The 17,385-nt window shown below is 62.6% G+C and overlaps 3 protein-coding genes across 3 annotated transcripts; all 3 read right to left on the reverse strand.

Moving 5' to 3' along the window:
* Positions 1-1,221: 1,221 nt before the first annotated feature.
* Positions 1,222-2,342, reverse strand: LOC134431068 (peptide YY-like). The gene is made up of 3 exons (XM_063179052.1): positions 2,138-2,342; positions 1,941-2,012; positions 1,222-1,394 (listed from the first exon to the last, which is right to left on the reverse strand). The coding sequence occupies exons 1-3, from the start codon at positions 2,314-2,316 to the stop codon at positions 1,370-1,372; spliced, it is 276 nt and encodes a 91-aa protein (XP_063035122.1). The 5' UTR covers positions 2,317-2,342; the 3' UTR covers positions 1,222-1,369.
* Positions 2,343-6,045: 3,703 nt separating this feature from the next.
* TMEM101 (transmembrane protein 101) lies at positions 6,046-8,681 on the reverse strand. The gene is made up of 4 exons (XM_063179043.1): positions 8,545-8,681; positions 7,836-8,016; positions 7,479-7,625; positions 6,046-6,651 (listed from the first exon to the last, which is right to left on the reverse strand). Exons 1-4 carry the CDS (start codon positions 8,679-8,681, stop codon positions 6,343-6,345), a joined length of 774 nt encoding a protein of 257 aa, XP_063035113.1. The 3' UTR covers positions 6,046-6,342.
* A 458-nt stretch (positions 8,682-9,139) lies between these two features.
* Positions 9,140-17,271, reverse strand: LSM12 (LSM12 homolog). Its single transcript, XM_063179046.1, has 5 exons — positions 17,112-17,271; positions 15,148-15,281; positions 11,569-11,678; positions 11,216-11,342; positions 9,140-10,122 (listed from the first exon to the last, which is right to left on the reverse strand). The coding sequence occupies exons 1-5, from the start codon at positions 17,230-17,232 to the stop codon at positions 10,030-10,032; spliced, it is 585 nt and encodes a 194-aa protein (XP_063035116.1). The 5' UTR covers positions 17,233-17,271; the 3' UTR covers positions 9,140-10,029.
* Between the last annotated feature and the right edge of the window lie 114 nt (positions 17,272-17,385).

Consider the following 17,385-nt stretch of genomic DNA (forward strand, 5'->3'; position numbering starts at 1 on the left):
ACACATCACACACCACCTGTGCACACCTGCACACACCTGAACAGAGCACGCAGAGCATGCACACGCCTGTGCACACCTGAACACAACTGCACACACCTGCACACACCTGCATGCACAGCACATGCAAACACACACCTGTGCACACCTGAACACAACTGCACACACCTGCACACACCTGCATGCACAGCACATGCAAACACACACCTGTGCACACCTGAATGCACCTGAACACACCTGCACACAGCACACACACACCTGCACACACCTGCACACTCCCACCCCTGCACACCCAGCGTCCCACTCCTGCACACCTTCACCCTTTCACAAACCATTGCACACACGTGTCACACGCACACCTGTTTGTCACACGCCCGTTTGTCACACACCCACAGCTCCCCAGCCCCACTCACCTCCTTCCTCGGGCAGGGACACGGGGACACGGCGAGACGAGGGGACGCTGCCTGACACGCCGGGTGCTCGGTGCCGCTGCTGCCACCGCCGTGCCGGCCCTTTTATCCCCCGTGTCCCCGCTGATGTCACCCTGCCACGCAGCACCTGTGGCCAGGTGCCCACTCGGACGGGGAGGGGGGACAGGGCTGGTGGCAGGGGGTGACAGGGACAGCTGGCCCCTGGTTAATGTTTGACCCCGCGCCGAGGGGGCTCCCGGAGGGGACAGGACGTGGGCACGGCTGTCCGGCCCCCCGGAGGGACAGAGGGACAGGTGTGGGGACAGAGGGACACGGCCGGGGGGCTGGTGGGGTGCGAGGGTGGCAGGGATGGAAGGGGCGGAGTGGGACAGGGGGACTGTGGAAGGGCAGCACCCCCACGGATGCCCCCCAGCACCCCGAAATTCACCAGCGGTGGATCCCCTCGCCAGTGCCCCCCAAACCCCACACCCAGCGCACCCCAGTATCCAACCCCAGTGCGCCCCAGCCCCACCATTCCCTACGCGCCCCCTCCTCCAAAATCCCCCCTCCACTCCCCTCCTATCACCCCCAAATCCCTGCCCACCCCCCTGACCCCCCTCCCTGCACCCCAATACCTCCTGTCCCCCGTTCCCCCCACCCTCCCTGCACCCCTCCGTCTCCCCCCACCCTTCCATCCCTCCATGCCCCCCGCGCCCCCCGCGCACAGCTCGGAGCCGCCGTGCCCACGATCGCTCTTTTATTGCGGCTGCGGGGCCGTGCAGGGACCACGCGGGACCCCCCCGGCAGCGCTGGGGAGGGGACAGGGTCGGGGACACCCCCGGGCCGGCTTCTGGGGGTCCCCGGCCTTCCAGCGGGGGGTCCTGCGCTGGCCCTGGGTCCTCTGGGGGGTCCCGGAGATGTGGGGAGGATTTGGGGGGCGCGGGGTGAGCAGGGTGGGGCGGTCACCACGAGGAGTCGTCATCGAACCTGCGGGAAGAGCTGGTGTGAGAGAGGGGGAAACGAGACCCCCAACCCCCCCCCGGGACCCCAAACTGCCCCGGGGACCCCCAGCCCGGAGTGCGCTGGGCACAGGGAGGGGACAGCGACAGCGGCAGGGACGCTCACCGTGACCTGTCACTGCCAGCCCCCAGGAGCAGGGACAGGGACAGGGACACTCACCGTGACCTGTCGCTGCCGGTCCCCAGGAGCAGGGACAGGGACACCCACCGTGACCTATCACTGCCAGCCCCCAGGAGCAGGGACAGGGACAGGGACACTCACCGTGACCTGTCGGTCCCCAGAAGCAGGGACAGGGACACTCACCGTGACCTGTCACTGCCAGCCCCCAGGAGCAGGAACAGGGACAGGGACAGGGACACTCACCGTGACCTGTCGCTGCCAGCCCCCAGGAGCAGGGACAGGGACAGGGACACTCACCGTGACCTGTCGGTCCCCAGAAGCAGGGACAGGGACACTCACCGTGACCTGTCACTGCCAGCCCCCAGGAGCAGGGACAGGGACAGGGACACTCACCGTGACCTGTCACTGCCGGTCCCCAGGAGCAGCTCCGTCCCCGCGGCGCCGGGGCTGGCGCGTTTCCCGTACCTGCGGGACCCGGGATCGCGCCTGAGCCGCGGGTGCGCGCCCGGGGGTGCGGAGGGGACCCCGCGGGGACAGGGACGCGCGTGTCACCCCCCCCCCCCCCCCCACCCCACCCGTGTGGCGCTCACCTCTGCCGCGTGACCAGGTTGATGTAGTGGCGGAGGGCCGAGAAGTAGCGCGCCATCTCCTCGGGGGACGCGTCCTCGCCGGGGCTCTCGGGCTTGGGGGGGTACGCGGCCGCCAGGCACAGCAGGGCACACAGGGACACGGCCACCAGCGCGCGCCACGGCCGCGGGGACAGCACCATCTGCGGGGGACAGGAACGAGGGGCGGCTGTGGCTGCCGGGGGGGGCACCCCCACAGCCCCCGGGACCCCCAAACGGGCTCTGCACCCACCAAACAGGGACCCCCAAACGGGCTCTGCACCCCCATAGCCCCCGGGACCCCCAAACGGGCTCTGCACCCACCGAACCCCCCACCCGGCTCTGCACCCCCGTAGCCCCCGGGACCCCCAAACGGGCTCTGCACCCACCGAACCCCCCACCCGGCTCTGCACCCCCATAGCCCCCGGGACACCCAACCCCGCTCTGCCCCCACCAAACCGGGACTCCCAAACCGGCTCTGCACCCCCATAGTCCCCAGGACCCCCAAACCGGCTCTACCCCCACCAAACCGGGACCCCCAAACCGGCTCTGCACCCACCAAACCCCCCAGCTCCCCAGGGATTTGTTTCACCCCCCACCCGGGACCCCAGACCCATTAAAGAGACATTTCCACCCCCGGGCCCCCCCATATCCCACGGGGACACCTCCCTCCCAAAGACCCCCCCTCAAGGGAGCTGTCCCACCCCAAAGACCCTGTGCCCCCAAAGGGGTCCCCACATGTCCCCGAGCTGATTGTCCCTCGTGGGGACCCCCGCCCGTGGCTGCACTCACGATGGCGGAGGCAGAGGTGGCACCCGGGGCCTGGCAGAGGGGTGACAGCGCCGGGGACACGGCGGCTCCCGCACCCGCCCGGGCTTTTATAGCCCCAGGGGGGCCGGCGGCTCCTCCCTCACGCGTGACAGACCCACGGGCACGCAGGACACTGCGGCCCCCCCCGCGGCCGGGGGACACGTGCCACCAGCCTGTCGCTGTCACCTGCACGGTCCCCAGGCTGGGGCACGGAGGGGGTGGGGAGGACAGAGTGGAGGGGGACACACGGACACGGGGACACAGGGACACGCGTGTGGCCACAGGACACGGACACGGGCGCGGGTGTGACATGTCACCATGGCGCACACACAGGTGTGACAGGCGGCCAGGGCACACGGAGTGGCACACGGCAGATGTGACAGGCGGCCACGGCACGGGGACATGGATGGGACACGCGGCTGTGGCACGAGGACACGGGACACACAGGGATGTCACACACAGCTGTGGCACGAGGACACAGGACAGGAACACTGACATGGATGGGACACACAGCTGTGGCACGAGGACACAGGACACACAGGGATGTCGGACACGGATGTCACACACGGGTGTCACACACGGATGTCACACATAGCTGTGTCATGAGGACACAGGACACACAGGGATGTCACACATGGATGTCACACACGGGTGTCACACACAGCCGTGTCACACAAACCTGCCCTGACACAGCCGCGGGATGTGACAGAAGGACACGGGGACATCAGCCACACCCAGGGACACAAACGTGGCACCCGGGACAAGGCCCACGGCCCTGAGCCGTGCACGGGGGACAGTGCAGGGGACAGACACACAGCCACGGCTGCCTCAGTTTCCCCAGAGCAGGCACGAAGCCGCCACCACAGCCCCGCCACCGCCATCGAGCGCTGTCACCACCCGCAGGACGGATGAGGTGACCTTTCCAGCCCCCCGTGCGGCGACATCAATCCCGGATGGATTTGCCATTAAGGAGCAATCACTGAGGGAAACTGAGGCACGGAGGCACGTGCCCGCCGGGCAGGGCCACCAAAGCCACCGTGGGGGTGCTGGCATGGGGACAGGCGGCAGAAAGGGGGTCCCCAAAACCGCCGGGATGGCATCCGAGCAGTGGGACGGAGGGGACACGGCCGTGGGGACACTGCGGGGTGCCACCAGCGCGGCTGGAGGCGACACGAATCGGCCGGAGGGGACACGGGAGGGGGGCAGCACCGGCTGGATGGGACACGGAGGTGCCAGCACCGGCTGGAGGGGACACGGAGGTGCCAGCACCGGCTGGAGGGGACACAGGAGGGTGGCAGCCCCGGCTGGAGGGGACACGGGAGGTGCCAGCCCTGGGTTGGGGGGGACACGGGAGGGGCCAGCACCGGGTTGGGGGGACACGGGAGGTGCCAGCCCTGTGTTGGGGGGACACGAGAGGTGCCAGCCCCGGCCGGAGGGGACACGGGAGGTGCCAGCACCGGGTTGGGGGGGACACGGGAGGGGCCAGCACCGGCTGGATGGGACACAGGAGGGTGGCAGCCCCGGGTTGGGGGGACACGGGAGGTGCCAGCACCGGCTGGATGGGACACGGGAGGTGCCAGCACCGGGTTGGGGGGACACGGGAGGTGCCAGCCTGGGGTTGGGGGGACACGGGAGGGGCCAGCACCGGCCGGAGGGGACGCGCCCCCCGCTCCTGCCCCGGCTGTGACCCGGGCAGCGGCACCCGGCGGGGACGCGGCTGGTGGCACTGGCGGGGCTGTCCCCCGTGGCGGGGACACGGCCGGTGGCACTGGCGGGGCCGTCCCCCGTGGCGTGGCCGCGCTGTGACACCCGCGGGCTGCGGGGACACGGGCGGGGGGTCCCGGCCGAGCGGCGCCGGGCTCGGGCAGCACCGGGGCGATGTCACCGCGCTGTCACAGCTGTCCCCCGGCCGGGGGGGGGAGCGGAGCTTTCTGCCCCATTTGTCGCGGTGACAGCAAACAGACATTTCCCATTTTCCAAAGGTCACAGGACGGCTCTGCCGCGGGGGGGGCGCGGCGGGGACGGGGCTGGGGGGGGTCCCTGCCCGCCCCCACCCCCCCGGGGGCAATGAGGAGGAGGAGGAAGAGGAGGGTCTGGGGGGGGGCGCGGGGCTGGAGCCGCCGGGGGGTGCCGGGGTGAGCAGGGAGAGGAGGGAGGTGCCCCCCCGAGCACACCGGGCACACCGGGCACACCGCCCGCGGTTTATGGCTCCGGTTCCGCCGGAGGCGCCATCAGGGCCCCCCGGAGGAAGCCCCTTATCAGCGGTGTTTGCTTTTCCGGCCACGGCGGGGGGACACGGACACCTGGGGGGGGGGGGGGGACAGGGACAGCTGGGGGGGACAGGGACACCTGAGGGGGGACACGGACACCTGGGAGGGACAGGGACACCTGAGGGGGGACACGGACACCTGGGAGGGACAGGGACACCTGGGGGGGACAGGGACACCTAAGGGGGGGACAGGGACACCTGGGGGGGGACAGGGACACCTGGGGGGGGGACAGGGACACCTGGGGGGGGGACAGGGACACCTGGGGGGGGACAGGGACACCTGAGGGGGACAGGGACACCTGGGAGGGACAGGGACACCTGGGGGGGACAAGGACACCGGGGAGGGACAGGGACACCTGGGGGGGGGACAGAGACACCTGAGGGGGGGACAGGGACACCTGAGGGGGGGAACAGGGACACCTGGGGGGGGACACCTGGGAGGGACAGGGACACCTGGGGGGGGACACCTGGGAGGGACAGGGGCACCTGAGGGGGTGACACAGACACCTGAGGGGGGGACAGGGACACCTGGGGGGGACAGGGACACCTGAGGGGGGGACACAGACACCTGAGGGGGGGACAAGGACACCTGGGAGGGACAGGGACACCTGGGGGGGAGGGACAGGGACACCTGGGAGGGACAGGGGCACCTGAGGGGGTGACACAGACACCTGAGGGGGGACACGGACGCCTGGGGGGGGCACAGGGACAGCCCCTCCCTCACCATCAGCTCCCCAAAGCGCTCCTGCACTGCACTCCAGCACCCCAAAAGCAGTTTGTGCCCCAAAAGCTGCAGCCCCTCCTAACCCTGGCACCCAAAGCTGATCCCCCCTGGGGTGAGACATTAAACATTTCTCAGTGCATCAGTAAAAATACTTTTTTTTTTTTTGGGGGGTGGAGCAGTGACACCCCTCAGCAGAGAGAGGCACCCTGACCACACAGTGGCAGAAGCCCTCTCCCATCCCATCCCATCCTCCGCCAAAATTATCAAATATTTACAAAAACAAAAAAAAAAACCCCACCCAAGAAAAAAAAAAAAAAAACAACAAAAAAAAAAACCAACAAATAAATAGCGTTGCTCCTTAAAAAAACCCTCCCAGCCTTCACCCCGTCATCCATCAGTGGCCAGGATGACCACGGCCCCGAAGATGCCCACGTTCTGGCCGATGAGCTTCATCTGGTTCCAGAACTCGACGCGGCGCAGCGCGTGCCAGTAGCCCAGGTTGCCGTCGATGAGGAGGATGGCCAGGGGCAGCAGCACGGCCAGCACCTGGGCTGCCGTCCTCACGTAGTAACCCGAGAGGAAGGCCAGGGCCAGCAGCCCGTAGAGCAGGAAGAGCAGCTGCAGGGCCAGCTCACCCCCCAGCAGGTGGTCCAGGTAGGCCAGGCGGTCCTCGGTGCTGTGCTGCAGGGAGTAGGCCTGGGGGGACAAAGAGGGGACAAGGGGACGCTCACAGTGAGGGGTGGCAGCGGTGCCACGCAAGGTTTCACCCACAGGGACAACGGGGACCTGGAGTGGAACATCCACACAAGAGTCTGGGATGGGGAGAGGTGGCAGAAGGGGGTCCCCAAAACCTGGGGGTCATGGGGGATGCAGGGGACACTTGCAGTGGGGGATGGAAGGTGGTGGCACCGGTGCCATGCAAGGTTTCTACCCCAGGGACAAGGGGGACCTGGAGTGTGGAACACCCACACAAGAGTCTGGGATGGGGAGAGTCCCACCAAAACCTGGGACAAAGGGACACTCACACAGTGGGGGATGACACCGGTGCTATCTGAGGTTTCTACCCCAGGGACAATGGGGACCTGAAGTGTGGTGGCAGTGGTGGCACTGGGAACATCCACACAAGAACTCTAGGATGGGGAAAGGCGGCAGAAGGGGGTCCCCAAAACCAGAGGTTCATGGGGGACAATCCCCCAATGACATCTGCTGCCCAAGGCTTCTGTCCTGGGGACAGTGTGGGGATGGTGACACTGGTGACACCACCCCGAGGTCCTGGGGACAGTGTGGGGTTGGTGACACTGGTGACACCCCCCTGAGGTGGCGGACTGTCCCCGAGGCTCGCAGCAGGGACAATCTGGAGCACTGCCCAAGGCTTCTCCAGCGGGGAACTGTGTCCCCAGCCCGCAGCACAGGGGTGCCTCTGTCCCCAGCTGTCCCCTGGCTGTCCCCGGCTGTCCCCAGCTGTCCCCTGGCTGTCCCCTGGCTGTCCCCTGGCTGTCCCCTGGCTGTCCCCAGCCCCGTACCTGGCAGATGAGGTAGATGCCCAGGAACACCTGGCCCGTGGACTGCAGGGAGCGGCTGCGGGGTTTCTGCCGGTACAGCTCCCCGGCGCCGCTGGCCAGGATCAGGAACCCGCCGATGATGGCGATGGTGCGCGAGTACATCCTCACCTGGGGGGCACGCTGCCATCAGTGCCACCTGGGCAGCCAGCAGTGCCACCCAGAGCACCCTCAGTGCCACCTGGGCAGCCAGCAGTGCCACCCAGAGCACCCTCAGTGCCACCTGGGCAGCCAGCAGTGCCACCTGGGCAGCCATCAGTGCCACCCACAGCGCCCTCAGTGCCAACCGGGGCTCTGGGGGCAGCAGGGTGTGGGCCTCACCTTGAGCCAGTCTCCGTAGTGCACGTGCCCCCCGACGTGGGCAGCGTAGGTGGCCACTGCCAGCTGCAGGGCGGCGCCCAGGGCGAACCAGCGCCGCTTGACCCCGAAGGACATGAAGCTGGCACAGAGCACGGCCACGCCCATGTCCACGTACAGGTAGGGCACCGGGATGTCCGGCTTCCTGCGGGGACAGCGACAAAAGCTCCGGCACCCCCGTACTCACCCCAGAGCCCCCAGAGCGTCCCCTGGGTTATGGGGCAGCCACAGCCCTTCACTGCCCCACAGAGCCCCCTCTGCTGCTCTGTCCCCTTCCCAGAGCACAAACCCCGACACGGCCGGGGTCTCCCCTCAGCCCCAGCCCCCCGAGGGTCCCTGTCACCTGCCCAGCCCCACACTGACCCAGGAGCCCCCCAGCTGCCCCACACCAGCACCTCCCAGGCCCCACCGGCTCTCCCAGCCCCAGCCCCTCACACCCCGGGGCTCCCCCGGCTCTCAGGGCCCCGCAGCAGCCTCTGCACCCCGCATACTCCCCCAGACCCTCCAGGCCGCACACTCCACACCCCCTCTGACCCTCCAGACCCCCAGGTTCTCACAGATCCCCACCAGCCCCGCCCCACAGCCGCCCCTGCCCTCACAACCACCCGCAGCCCCTCACAGGCCCAGGCTCCCCAGGAGCACTCGCAGGCGCCCGGCCCCGTCCCGTCCGCACCGGCGCAGGTCGGCGCGCTCGGCGCACAGCAGCAGCCCGCTGAAGCAGTGCCAGAAGGGGAAGCGGGTGAGCAGCACGCCGCCGCCCGCCGTCAGCAGCCGCAGCGCCCGCCGCCTCCACCCGCGGCCCGCCGCCATCACCGGGCCGTCCCGCCGGAAATGCCGCGCCGGAAGGGCCGTCTCGCTGACCAATCAGCGCCGCGCAAGGAGGAAGTCACGCCCCCGCGGTACAAACCACGCCCCTTTAATGGCAGCGCCCTCACTCCCCTCAGGCCGCGCCTCTCCATTCAAATGGCGGCTCCCGCCCCAAAACCGCGGCCGCGCTCCGTGACAGCCGCGCCCAGCGAGCCTCCAGCCTGCCCCGGGCCGCGCCTTCCCCCCGAAACCCCGCCATGACCTCAGCCGCACCCCATCAATCACACAAACCCTCATTGAAAATGCAGCACCAGGCCCCGCCCCCCCGCTGAAGCCACGCCCCACAACAATGGCTGTAACAAACCCCACCATAAGCCACGCCCATTCCTCTTAGCCACGCCCATTCCTCTTAGCCACGCCCCTCGCGAGGCCACGCCCCATTGAGCCCCCACAGACTCCGGTGATGGTTAAAAAAATTTCGGGTTTTTATTGTTTTTTGCTAAACAAGACTAAAAAATTTTCCTTTTTTTTTTCTTTTTTTAAATTTTTTTTTTAATCTTTAATTTTCCTAAAGGCAGGGCTTGAATTGTTTCGAGTTTGATCTGCTTTTTTGTTTTTAATTAAAAAAAAATCCAAACAAAAAAACAATGGGAGGAAACAAAAGGGGGAGGGGGAGGATCGTGGCAAAAAAAAAATTTAAAATTAAAAAAGAAATTAAAAATTAAATGAAAAAGGGCAAAAATAATTAAAAACATAAAGGAAATGGGGTGAAAACCCCAAATCCAGGTTCTGGCTGCTCCCAAGGGCGTGTTGAGGGATTTTTTGCCACGACCCTAGAAGCAGACAAATATTTAAAGAACATTTTAATATATATTCATATATATATATTTAAAGATAAGAAAAATAAGACCAATTCAAGCCTTGCCCTGTGCAAACAAAATTAAAACGAGACCACGTTGGTCACGAGGGTCCCAGGTCAGCCACCACAGTCAGCTCGTTAGCTTTATTTTCTGGAGGGATCCTTGGGCAAAAGGGAGGCAGGAATTGGGAGGAAAAGAGGAAAGAAAAAAAAAAAAGGCCAAAAAATAAAATTAACAGAGTCTGACTGGCTGGAAGGAGAAACCATGGCGGAAAAACAAAGTCTGTTAGTCAAGTAATGCGTGAGGAGCTTTAAATTATTCTCTTTTCTCGTTTGTTTTGAAGTCTAAAGTTTGGAATTGGTTGAGATTTCCCAAAAAAAAAAAAAAAAAAAAAAAAAAAAAAAAAGGAAATAAAAGTTGAAGGAGCCCCCGGCGCCGCCTCCGGGGAGGGGACGCGGGGACGGGGTGGTGGTGGTGGCCCCGAGGTGGCCTCAGGATGACAGGGACGTGTCCTTCTGTGTCTGCTGTGCTTGTGAACGCTGCAGGACCTTCTGGCTTTCCACGTCCCGGAAGTGTTTCTCCACCTGCAGGGGAAGGGGGCATGGAGGGGGTCAGGGGAGGAACCCAGGAGGGGCTGGGGAACCCCTGGAGGGGCTGGAGGCCAAGCAAGGAGGGACTGGAGAACCCCAGAAAGGGCTGGAAGCCAAGCAAGGAGGAGTTGGGAGAACCCCATGAGGAATTGGGGAGCCTCAGGAGGGGCTGGAAGCCAAGGAAGGGCTGAAGGACCCCTGGAGAGGCTGGGGAACCCCAGGAAGGGCTGGGGAGCCCCTGGAAGGGCTGGAGACCAAGCAAGAAGGGGCTGGAGAACCCCAGGAAGGTCTGGAGAACTCCAAGAAGGTCTGGAGACCAAGCCAGGAGGGGCTGGGGAACCACAGGAGGAGTTGGGAAACCCCAAGAGGGGCTGGAGGGCAGAAAGGAGGGGCTGGAGAATCTCAGGAGGGGCTGGAGAACCCCAGGAGGGGCTGGAAGACAAGCAAGGAGGGGCTGGAGAACCCCAGGAGGAAATGGGGAACCCCAAGAGGGGCTGGAGGCCAAGCAAGGAGGAGCTGGAAAACCCTGGGAATGGCTGGGGAACCCCAAGTAGGGATGCAGGCCAAGCAAGGAGGGGTTGCAGAACCTCAGGAATGGCTGGGGAACCCCAGGAGGGGCTGGAGGCCAAGCAAAGAGGGGTTGGAGAACCCCAGGTGGAACTGGGGAGCCTCAGGAGGGGATGGAGGCCAAGCAAGAAGGGGCTGGAGAACCCCAGGAGGGGCTGGGGAACTCCAGGAGGGGCTGGAGGCCAAGCAAGCATGGGCTGGAGAATCCCAGGAAGGTCTGGAGAACTCCAAGAAGGTCTGGAGGCCAAGCAAGCATGGGCTGGAGAACCCCAGGAGGGGCTGGAGGCCGAGCCAGGAAGGGTCTCAGGTGTCCCCAGTGAGGTGACACCCACCCAGTCCTTCCCAGTGCCCCCATCCCCTGCTCACCGCTCCGAGCACACAACTCAAAAAGGGGGATCTGGAGAGGGAAGGGGATGCCAGGAGGGGCTGGTGCCCATCCAAGGAGGCTCCTGGCTGTCCCCAGGGATGTGCCACCCTCCCAGGAGGTGCCACCCTGGCAGTGTCCCCAGCCCACACTCACTATTTTGCGTACGTGGCTCAGGGCGCTCCCCTCTTTGCCTTTACAGTTCTCCACCTGGTACGGAGGGGCAATGACGACTTCTTCCATCACAACTATGTTCTTCTCCTGCCATTTACAGTCCTTAATGCTGAGGGGAGGGACAATGGCATCAGGGACTGCCACCACTGCCCCCTGAGGGGGCACAGAGCGGGCAGGGAGCCACCCTCACCCCCCAAGGATCCCATCCAGGACACACCAGAACGTTCCAGGGCAAACCCAGCAATGGCAATCCCCCCAAAAAAGGCTGTGGGGGACTCCAAAATGAGCCTGGGGAGCCCTGGGTGGGCACTGGGGACCCCTGGGTGGGCACTTACGTCTTATGGATGGTCTGGAAGAGCTGCTGCCCCTCCAGAGAGACACCAGCACTAATTGCATACGCCTGGCTCATCTTCTCCTCCTTCTCCGTCCGTGCTTTGTTGGCAAGCTGGGGACACACAGGGACAGGGGGTTGGGCTGGGAGCACTGAGGGGACACGGGGACACCCCAGATATGGCTCTGCCCCTTGTGATTCCAGCCTAAATTCGCCCTCAGCACTGCCAGGGCCTCCCAGAGATTTGGGGGATGGTGGTGCCATCTGCTCACATCCCCCTGCCCCTTTCTGAATTAATTCTGGAATTTTAGGTGCAAACCCCCCTGACTACTCAGCTCACTTGGGATGGAGATGAGGAAGAGGAGCTTGGAACACCCAGCACGCTGGGAGTAAATGCTCCACGCAGGAGTAGGAGCAACTTTAGCCTGCAGCAGTTGGTTTGCTCCCAAAAAACAACCAGAATTGGTTATCTGGGAGCTGCATCCGTGTGTGGGGAGGTGTGATTACACACAGGGTGCTGGAATAGAGATGGAAAACCCCGACCCTGGCCTCCCCCAGGCTGCATCCCATGGATGTGGGAGGGGAAGGAAGCAGCAGCCTCGGACCAGCTGCCTTTTCCTGGCTGGAGCTGCCGCAGTGGAGGAGCCACATCAGCATCATCCCTCCTCTTCCTCCTCCTGGGGCCTGCTCATTGCTGGGAGCACACCCAGAGCTGCTCTGGCGTCCTGCTGCTGCCTGAGGGGGTCTCAGCCCTTGGAAAGCCCCAGCTCCCTCTGACTGGGGACGCTTTAGTGCCCCTGAGGGACAGGAGCTCCTCTCCCAGCCATCCCCAGTCCCCTCTTGGTGGCAGCAGGCACTGCAGAGCACTGGGGTGTGCTCCCCGACTGCCTCAGCAGGGACAGGAGCCTTCCTCACCCTCACAACCTCACCACTCAGCCCATTCCACGAGGGAATGGCTCTGTCCAAGACCACCAGCCAGGCTTCCAAACCAGGCACAATGTTCCACAGGAACTTCCCTGGAGAAGTGGGAACCTCCCTCACCACACTGGGATGGGCTGGAACTGTGGGACAGAGCCCTGAGAATCCCCTCTGCCACGTCACCCCCGAGCAAATCCCCCTTCCCCAGCCACACCTGATCCCCCTTCCCAGCCTGAGGTTCAGATCCCCTCTGTCCCAGGGCCTGGGATGTTCCTCCAGCAGCTGCTGCACCCACACTTGGGGACAGCCCTGACGAGAGGCCACCAGGAGGTGACTGGCACCCCTGGAGAGGTGCCAGCAGCAGCAGCAGCCCAGCATTGCCAAAGGATCCATCCCGGTGCTCATCACCCCCTGCAGCAGGTGTCCCCCAAAGTCCCCAGCTCTCTGGGCTCCCTGGAGTGCTGCCAGCACTCCCATGTGCACACACCTCCTTCTCCCAGTACAACCAGTACCACCAGCAACATCCCAGTCCAGCCTGCCTGAGCCCCCATGGGGATGGGGGGCAGTGCCACTGGAACAGCCCCTTCCAACCCGATGGCATCTGTCACCTCCCCAGATCCAAACCCACAACTCTGAGATGCTGGAAAAGTGAGCACTGGAACTCCTGAGGGGGATCCCCAAAGTCAGCACTGGAATTCCTGAGGGGTTCCCTGAAGTTAACACTGGAATTCCTGAGGGGTTCCCTGAAGTTAACACTGGAATTCCTGAGGGGGATCCCCAAATGAGCACTGGAATTCTTGAGGGGGTTCCCCAAAGTGAACACTGAATTCCTGAGGGGTTCCCTGAATTTACCTGGAATTCCTGAGGGGGATCCCCAAATGAGCACTGGAATTCCTGAGGGGTTCCCCAAAGTGAACACTGAATTCCTGAGGGGTTCCCTGAATTTAACACTGGAATTCCTGAGGGGTTCCCCAAAGTTAACACTGGAATTCTTGAGGGGGATCCCCAAAATGAACACTGAATTCCTGAGGAGGATCCCCAAATGAGCACTGGAATTCCTGAGGGGTTCCCTGAAGTTAACACTGGAATTCCTGAGGGGGTTCCTCAAAGTCAGCACTGGAGTTCCTGAGGGGGATCCCCAAAGTGAACACTGAATTCCTGAGGGGTTCCCTGAATTTACCTGGAATTCCTGAGGGGTTCCCCAAAGTGAACACTGGAATTCCTGAGGGGTTCCCTGAAGTTAACACTGGAATTCTTGAGGGGGTTCCCCAAAGTGAACATTGAACTCCTGAGGGGTTCCCTGAATTTACCTGGAATTCCTGAGGGGGATCCCAAAGTGAACACTGAATTCCTGAGGGGGATCCCAAAGTGAACACTGAATTCCTGAGGGGGATCCCCAAATGAGCACTGGAATTCCTGAGGGGTTCCCCAAAGTGAACACTGAATTCCTGAGGGGGTTCCTCAAAGTGAACACTGAATTCCTGAGGGGTTCCCTGAAGTTAACACTGAATTCCTGAGGGGATTCCCCTCAGGCTGAGCTCCCAGCCATGTCACCCACTGCAGTGACAGCCAACAGTCACACTGTGGTGGCAGCTGTGTCATTTGAGACCTGGATGTGTTAATCCATCGGGAAGGGACCCAGGAGGGCATGGGCACCCAGCTGGTGCCACCTGTGTGGCACAAAGCCCCGGGAGAGGTGTCCCTGTGGCACAAGGAGGTGACAATGAGCACCCCACACCTGCGTTCACCCCAGCACTGAGGGCTCGGGGTCACCTTCCCTGCTTTTCACCTCACTGGGAATGGGCAGTGATCCCATTCCAGGATGGATGGAAAGCAATTCCTCAGAATTCCAGGAGTCCCCCTTTGTGTGCACTCCAAAACTCCAAAATCTAGATCCAAAATAGCCTCATCCAGACCCCAGGCACCACCACCTGGGCCCAAACTACCAAAACCCAGGCTCCAAACCCCTCAAAATGCAAACCCCAAAACAAGATCACCTTGGAGCCCAAAAATACCAAAATCTGGGTCCCCAAGTGCCAAAAATCTAGATATAAAACCCAGGTCCCAAAACCACCCAAAACCCAGGCCCTAAATGCCAAAACCCAGACCCCAAACCCAACAAAATCCAGGCTCCAAACCCCTCAAAATGCAAACCCCAAAACAAGATCACCTTAGAGCCCAAAAATACCAAAATCCGGGTGCCCAAATGCCAAAAATCTAAACATAGATATATGTATATATCCACATATAAAATCCAGGCCCCAAAACCCAGGCCCTAAATGCCAAAACCCAGACCCTAAACCCAACAAAATCCAGGCTCCAAACCCCTCAAAATGCAAACCCCAAAACAAGATCACCTCAGAGCCCAAAAATACCAAAATCCGGGTCCCCAAATGCCAAATATCTAAACATAGATATATATATCTACATATAAAATCCAGGCCCCAAAATGCCAAAACCCAGACCCTAAACCCAACAAAATCCAGGCCCCAAAATGCCAAAACCCAGAGCCCAAAGTGGCAAAACCCAGAGGCAAATCACCAAACCCCAGATCCAGGATGGAACTCCGGGCAGCTCCAGTGGTGAATCCTGCTGGATCCTTGGAGAATTTTAGGGGATCCCTGCAGGATTTTGGGGGGGCCCTGCTGAGGAGGGGCTCTCTCACCTTGCTGACGTTGAGGGAGGCTAAAGGGGGAGGCGTTTCCGTGCGGTCATTGATTATTTCCACTTCTGACACGTACTGTAAGTTTACGAGCAGGATGTCTGCGTGGTTGGGCTTGCCACTGGAAGAGGGGCATTCTGCAGGAGGGCATTAAGGAAAACAAATCCAGACAGAGGGTTTTGTAGGTGAGGAGCAAAGCAGGAGGAGGTTGGGGTTGTGGGGAGCTCCTTTGCTGCCTTGGGATTATCAGTGATCCCATCTCATCTCCCTCTGCAGCTGTGGGTGATTCTGGGCTACCCCAAATCCAGATTTGATTCTCCAGTCCTGGCCCACCAGCACCACTGGTTTGAGCCAGCACCACCAAATTTGCACTTTTCCCACCAAAATTCTTTTCCTCCTGCAGGCAGCAGCATCCCCAGGGAGGATTCTCTTCTCTAAGGAAGGGAATTCCCAGGAGAGGGACACACAAGGTTGGTTGTTGGGAATGGGACAGCACCCCCAAAATAAAAAACCCCAAAACACTCCTTTCTATTGGGAATGAGACAGCACCCCAAAAAAAAAAAAAAAAAACCCAAACCACTCCTTTCAGAGCTGATTCCTGCACAATTCCTCTGCTCCCATGAGGATGGATGGATGGATGGATGGATGGATGGATGGATGGATGGATGGATGGATGGATGGATGGATGGATGGATGGGGCAGGAACAGCTGGACTTTGGCAAGGGCTGGCTCAGCCCCCTGTGGGGCTGACAAGCAGCACTGAGCAACCTGTTGGACCCTCTGGGATTTTCCTGCTGCCTCCAGTGGGACCTGGGAGCTCTCCTGGCTCCAAGCACATCCCAGGCACCCAGGGGGCCTTTTCCTGTCCTGTTTCCCACAAAACCCTCTCCCAGCTCCTCATTCCCTGCAGAAGCCACCCCTGGCCCCCCTAAAATTCCAACGCCAGTCCTGAGCTGAGCATTCTCCTTCCCCCATCTCCCGGGACCCTCCACTGCTTTCCAACAGCCCTCGGCTTTTCCCGTTCCTTGCAGATTCCAAACAAAACCACCTCCATGGATATTCACACTGGGGGGGCAGGGAACACCCCACTGCCCCCCACTCACCCCAACACGAGGCTCCCCAACCCCCCCCATAGTGAATGCCACACCCCCACTCGCCCCACTACAGGGCTGCCCCCAAAAACCTGCAGGACACCACAGGCCCCCCATTCTCCCCCAAACTGGGTGCTCTCTCTGCCCCCATTCAAACCAGTACAGAGCTCTCCACTGCCCCCCTAAAGCTCTTTATAATGCAGGGCCCCTCCATCGCTCATTCACCCCAAAACGGGCCCCCAATCCCCCCAACACAGGCTCCCCAACCCCCCCAGAACAAACCTCCTCACTCCCCCCAAAATCTCCCTGCAGGACACCCCACATCCCATTCAGCCATTACAAGACCCCCACCTTCCCCACTCACCAGAGCTCCTCAATGCCCTCTCGCCGGTTACAATCACCCCAATCCCCCCGCACCGAGCTCCCCAATCCCCTCATTCACCCCAACACCAACCTCCCCAATCCCCCCAAAATCTCCCTGCAGGACACCCCCCATCCCATTCACCCATTACAAGACCCCCAACTCCCCCATTCACTCCAGCTCAGGGCTCCTCAATCCCCTCTCGCTGGCTACAATCGCCCCAATCCCCGCACCCAGCGCTCCCCAATCCCCCCATTCACCCCAACACCAACCCCTCCAATCCCCCGAACCTCCCGAGCGGACTCCCCGCTCCCCCCCTCCCCGGGGGTCTCCCGCAGCCCCTCAGACCCCTCCCCGTCGCCGCCCACCTCGATCCCCTCACACCCCCTCCCCTTTTTCCCCCTTTCCCCTCCCTCCCTCACGCCCCCCCCCCCCCTCATCGGGCGGGCCGCAGAGGCCCGAGCGGGCCGCGCCGGGGCCGGGAGCAGCGCGGCGAGGCGCGGGCGGGTGGATACTGAGCGCCAGCATCTTGCTGGGGTAGTCAAAGGCGACGACCTCGCCCTGGAGGCGCTGCTCCTGGCAGGTGCGGCAGGACACCTGGCTGCCCACGCTGAAGTACTCGCCCGGCGCCGCCATCTTGTCCGCCCGCAGCGCCCGCGGCTCCGCTCGCCTCGGCCAGGCGCGGCGGGGGCGGGGCCGCGCGGCAGCGAGGGCGGGGATTGGCGCTCCGCCCCGCCGATCTGCTCCGCCCCGCGTTCTGATTGGCTGAGCCCAGCCCGGCCGCGGTTT

Source organism: Melospiza melodia, chromosome 30 (genome assembly GCF_035770615.1).
Source record: "Melospiza melodia melodia isolate bMelMel2 chromosome 30, bMelMel2.pri, whole genome shotgun sequence".
NCBI lineage: Eukaryota > Metazoa > Chordata > Aves > Passeriformes > Passerellidae > Melospiza > Melospiza melodia.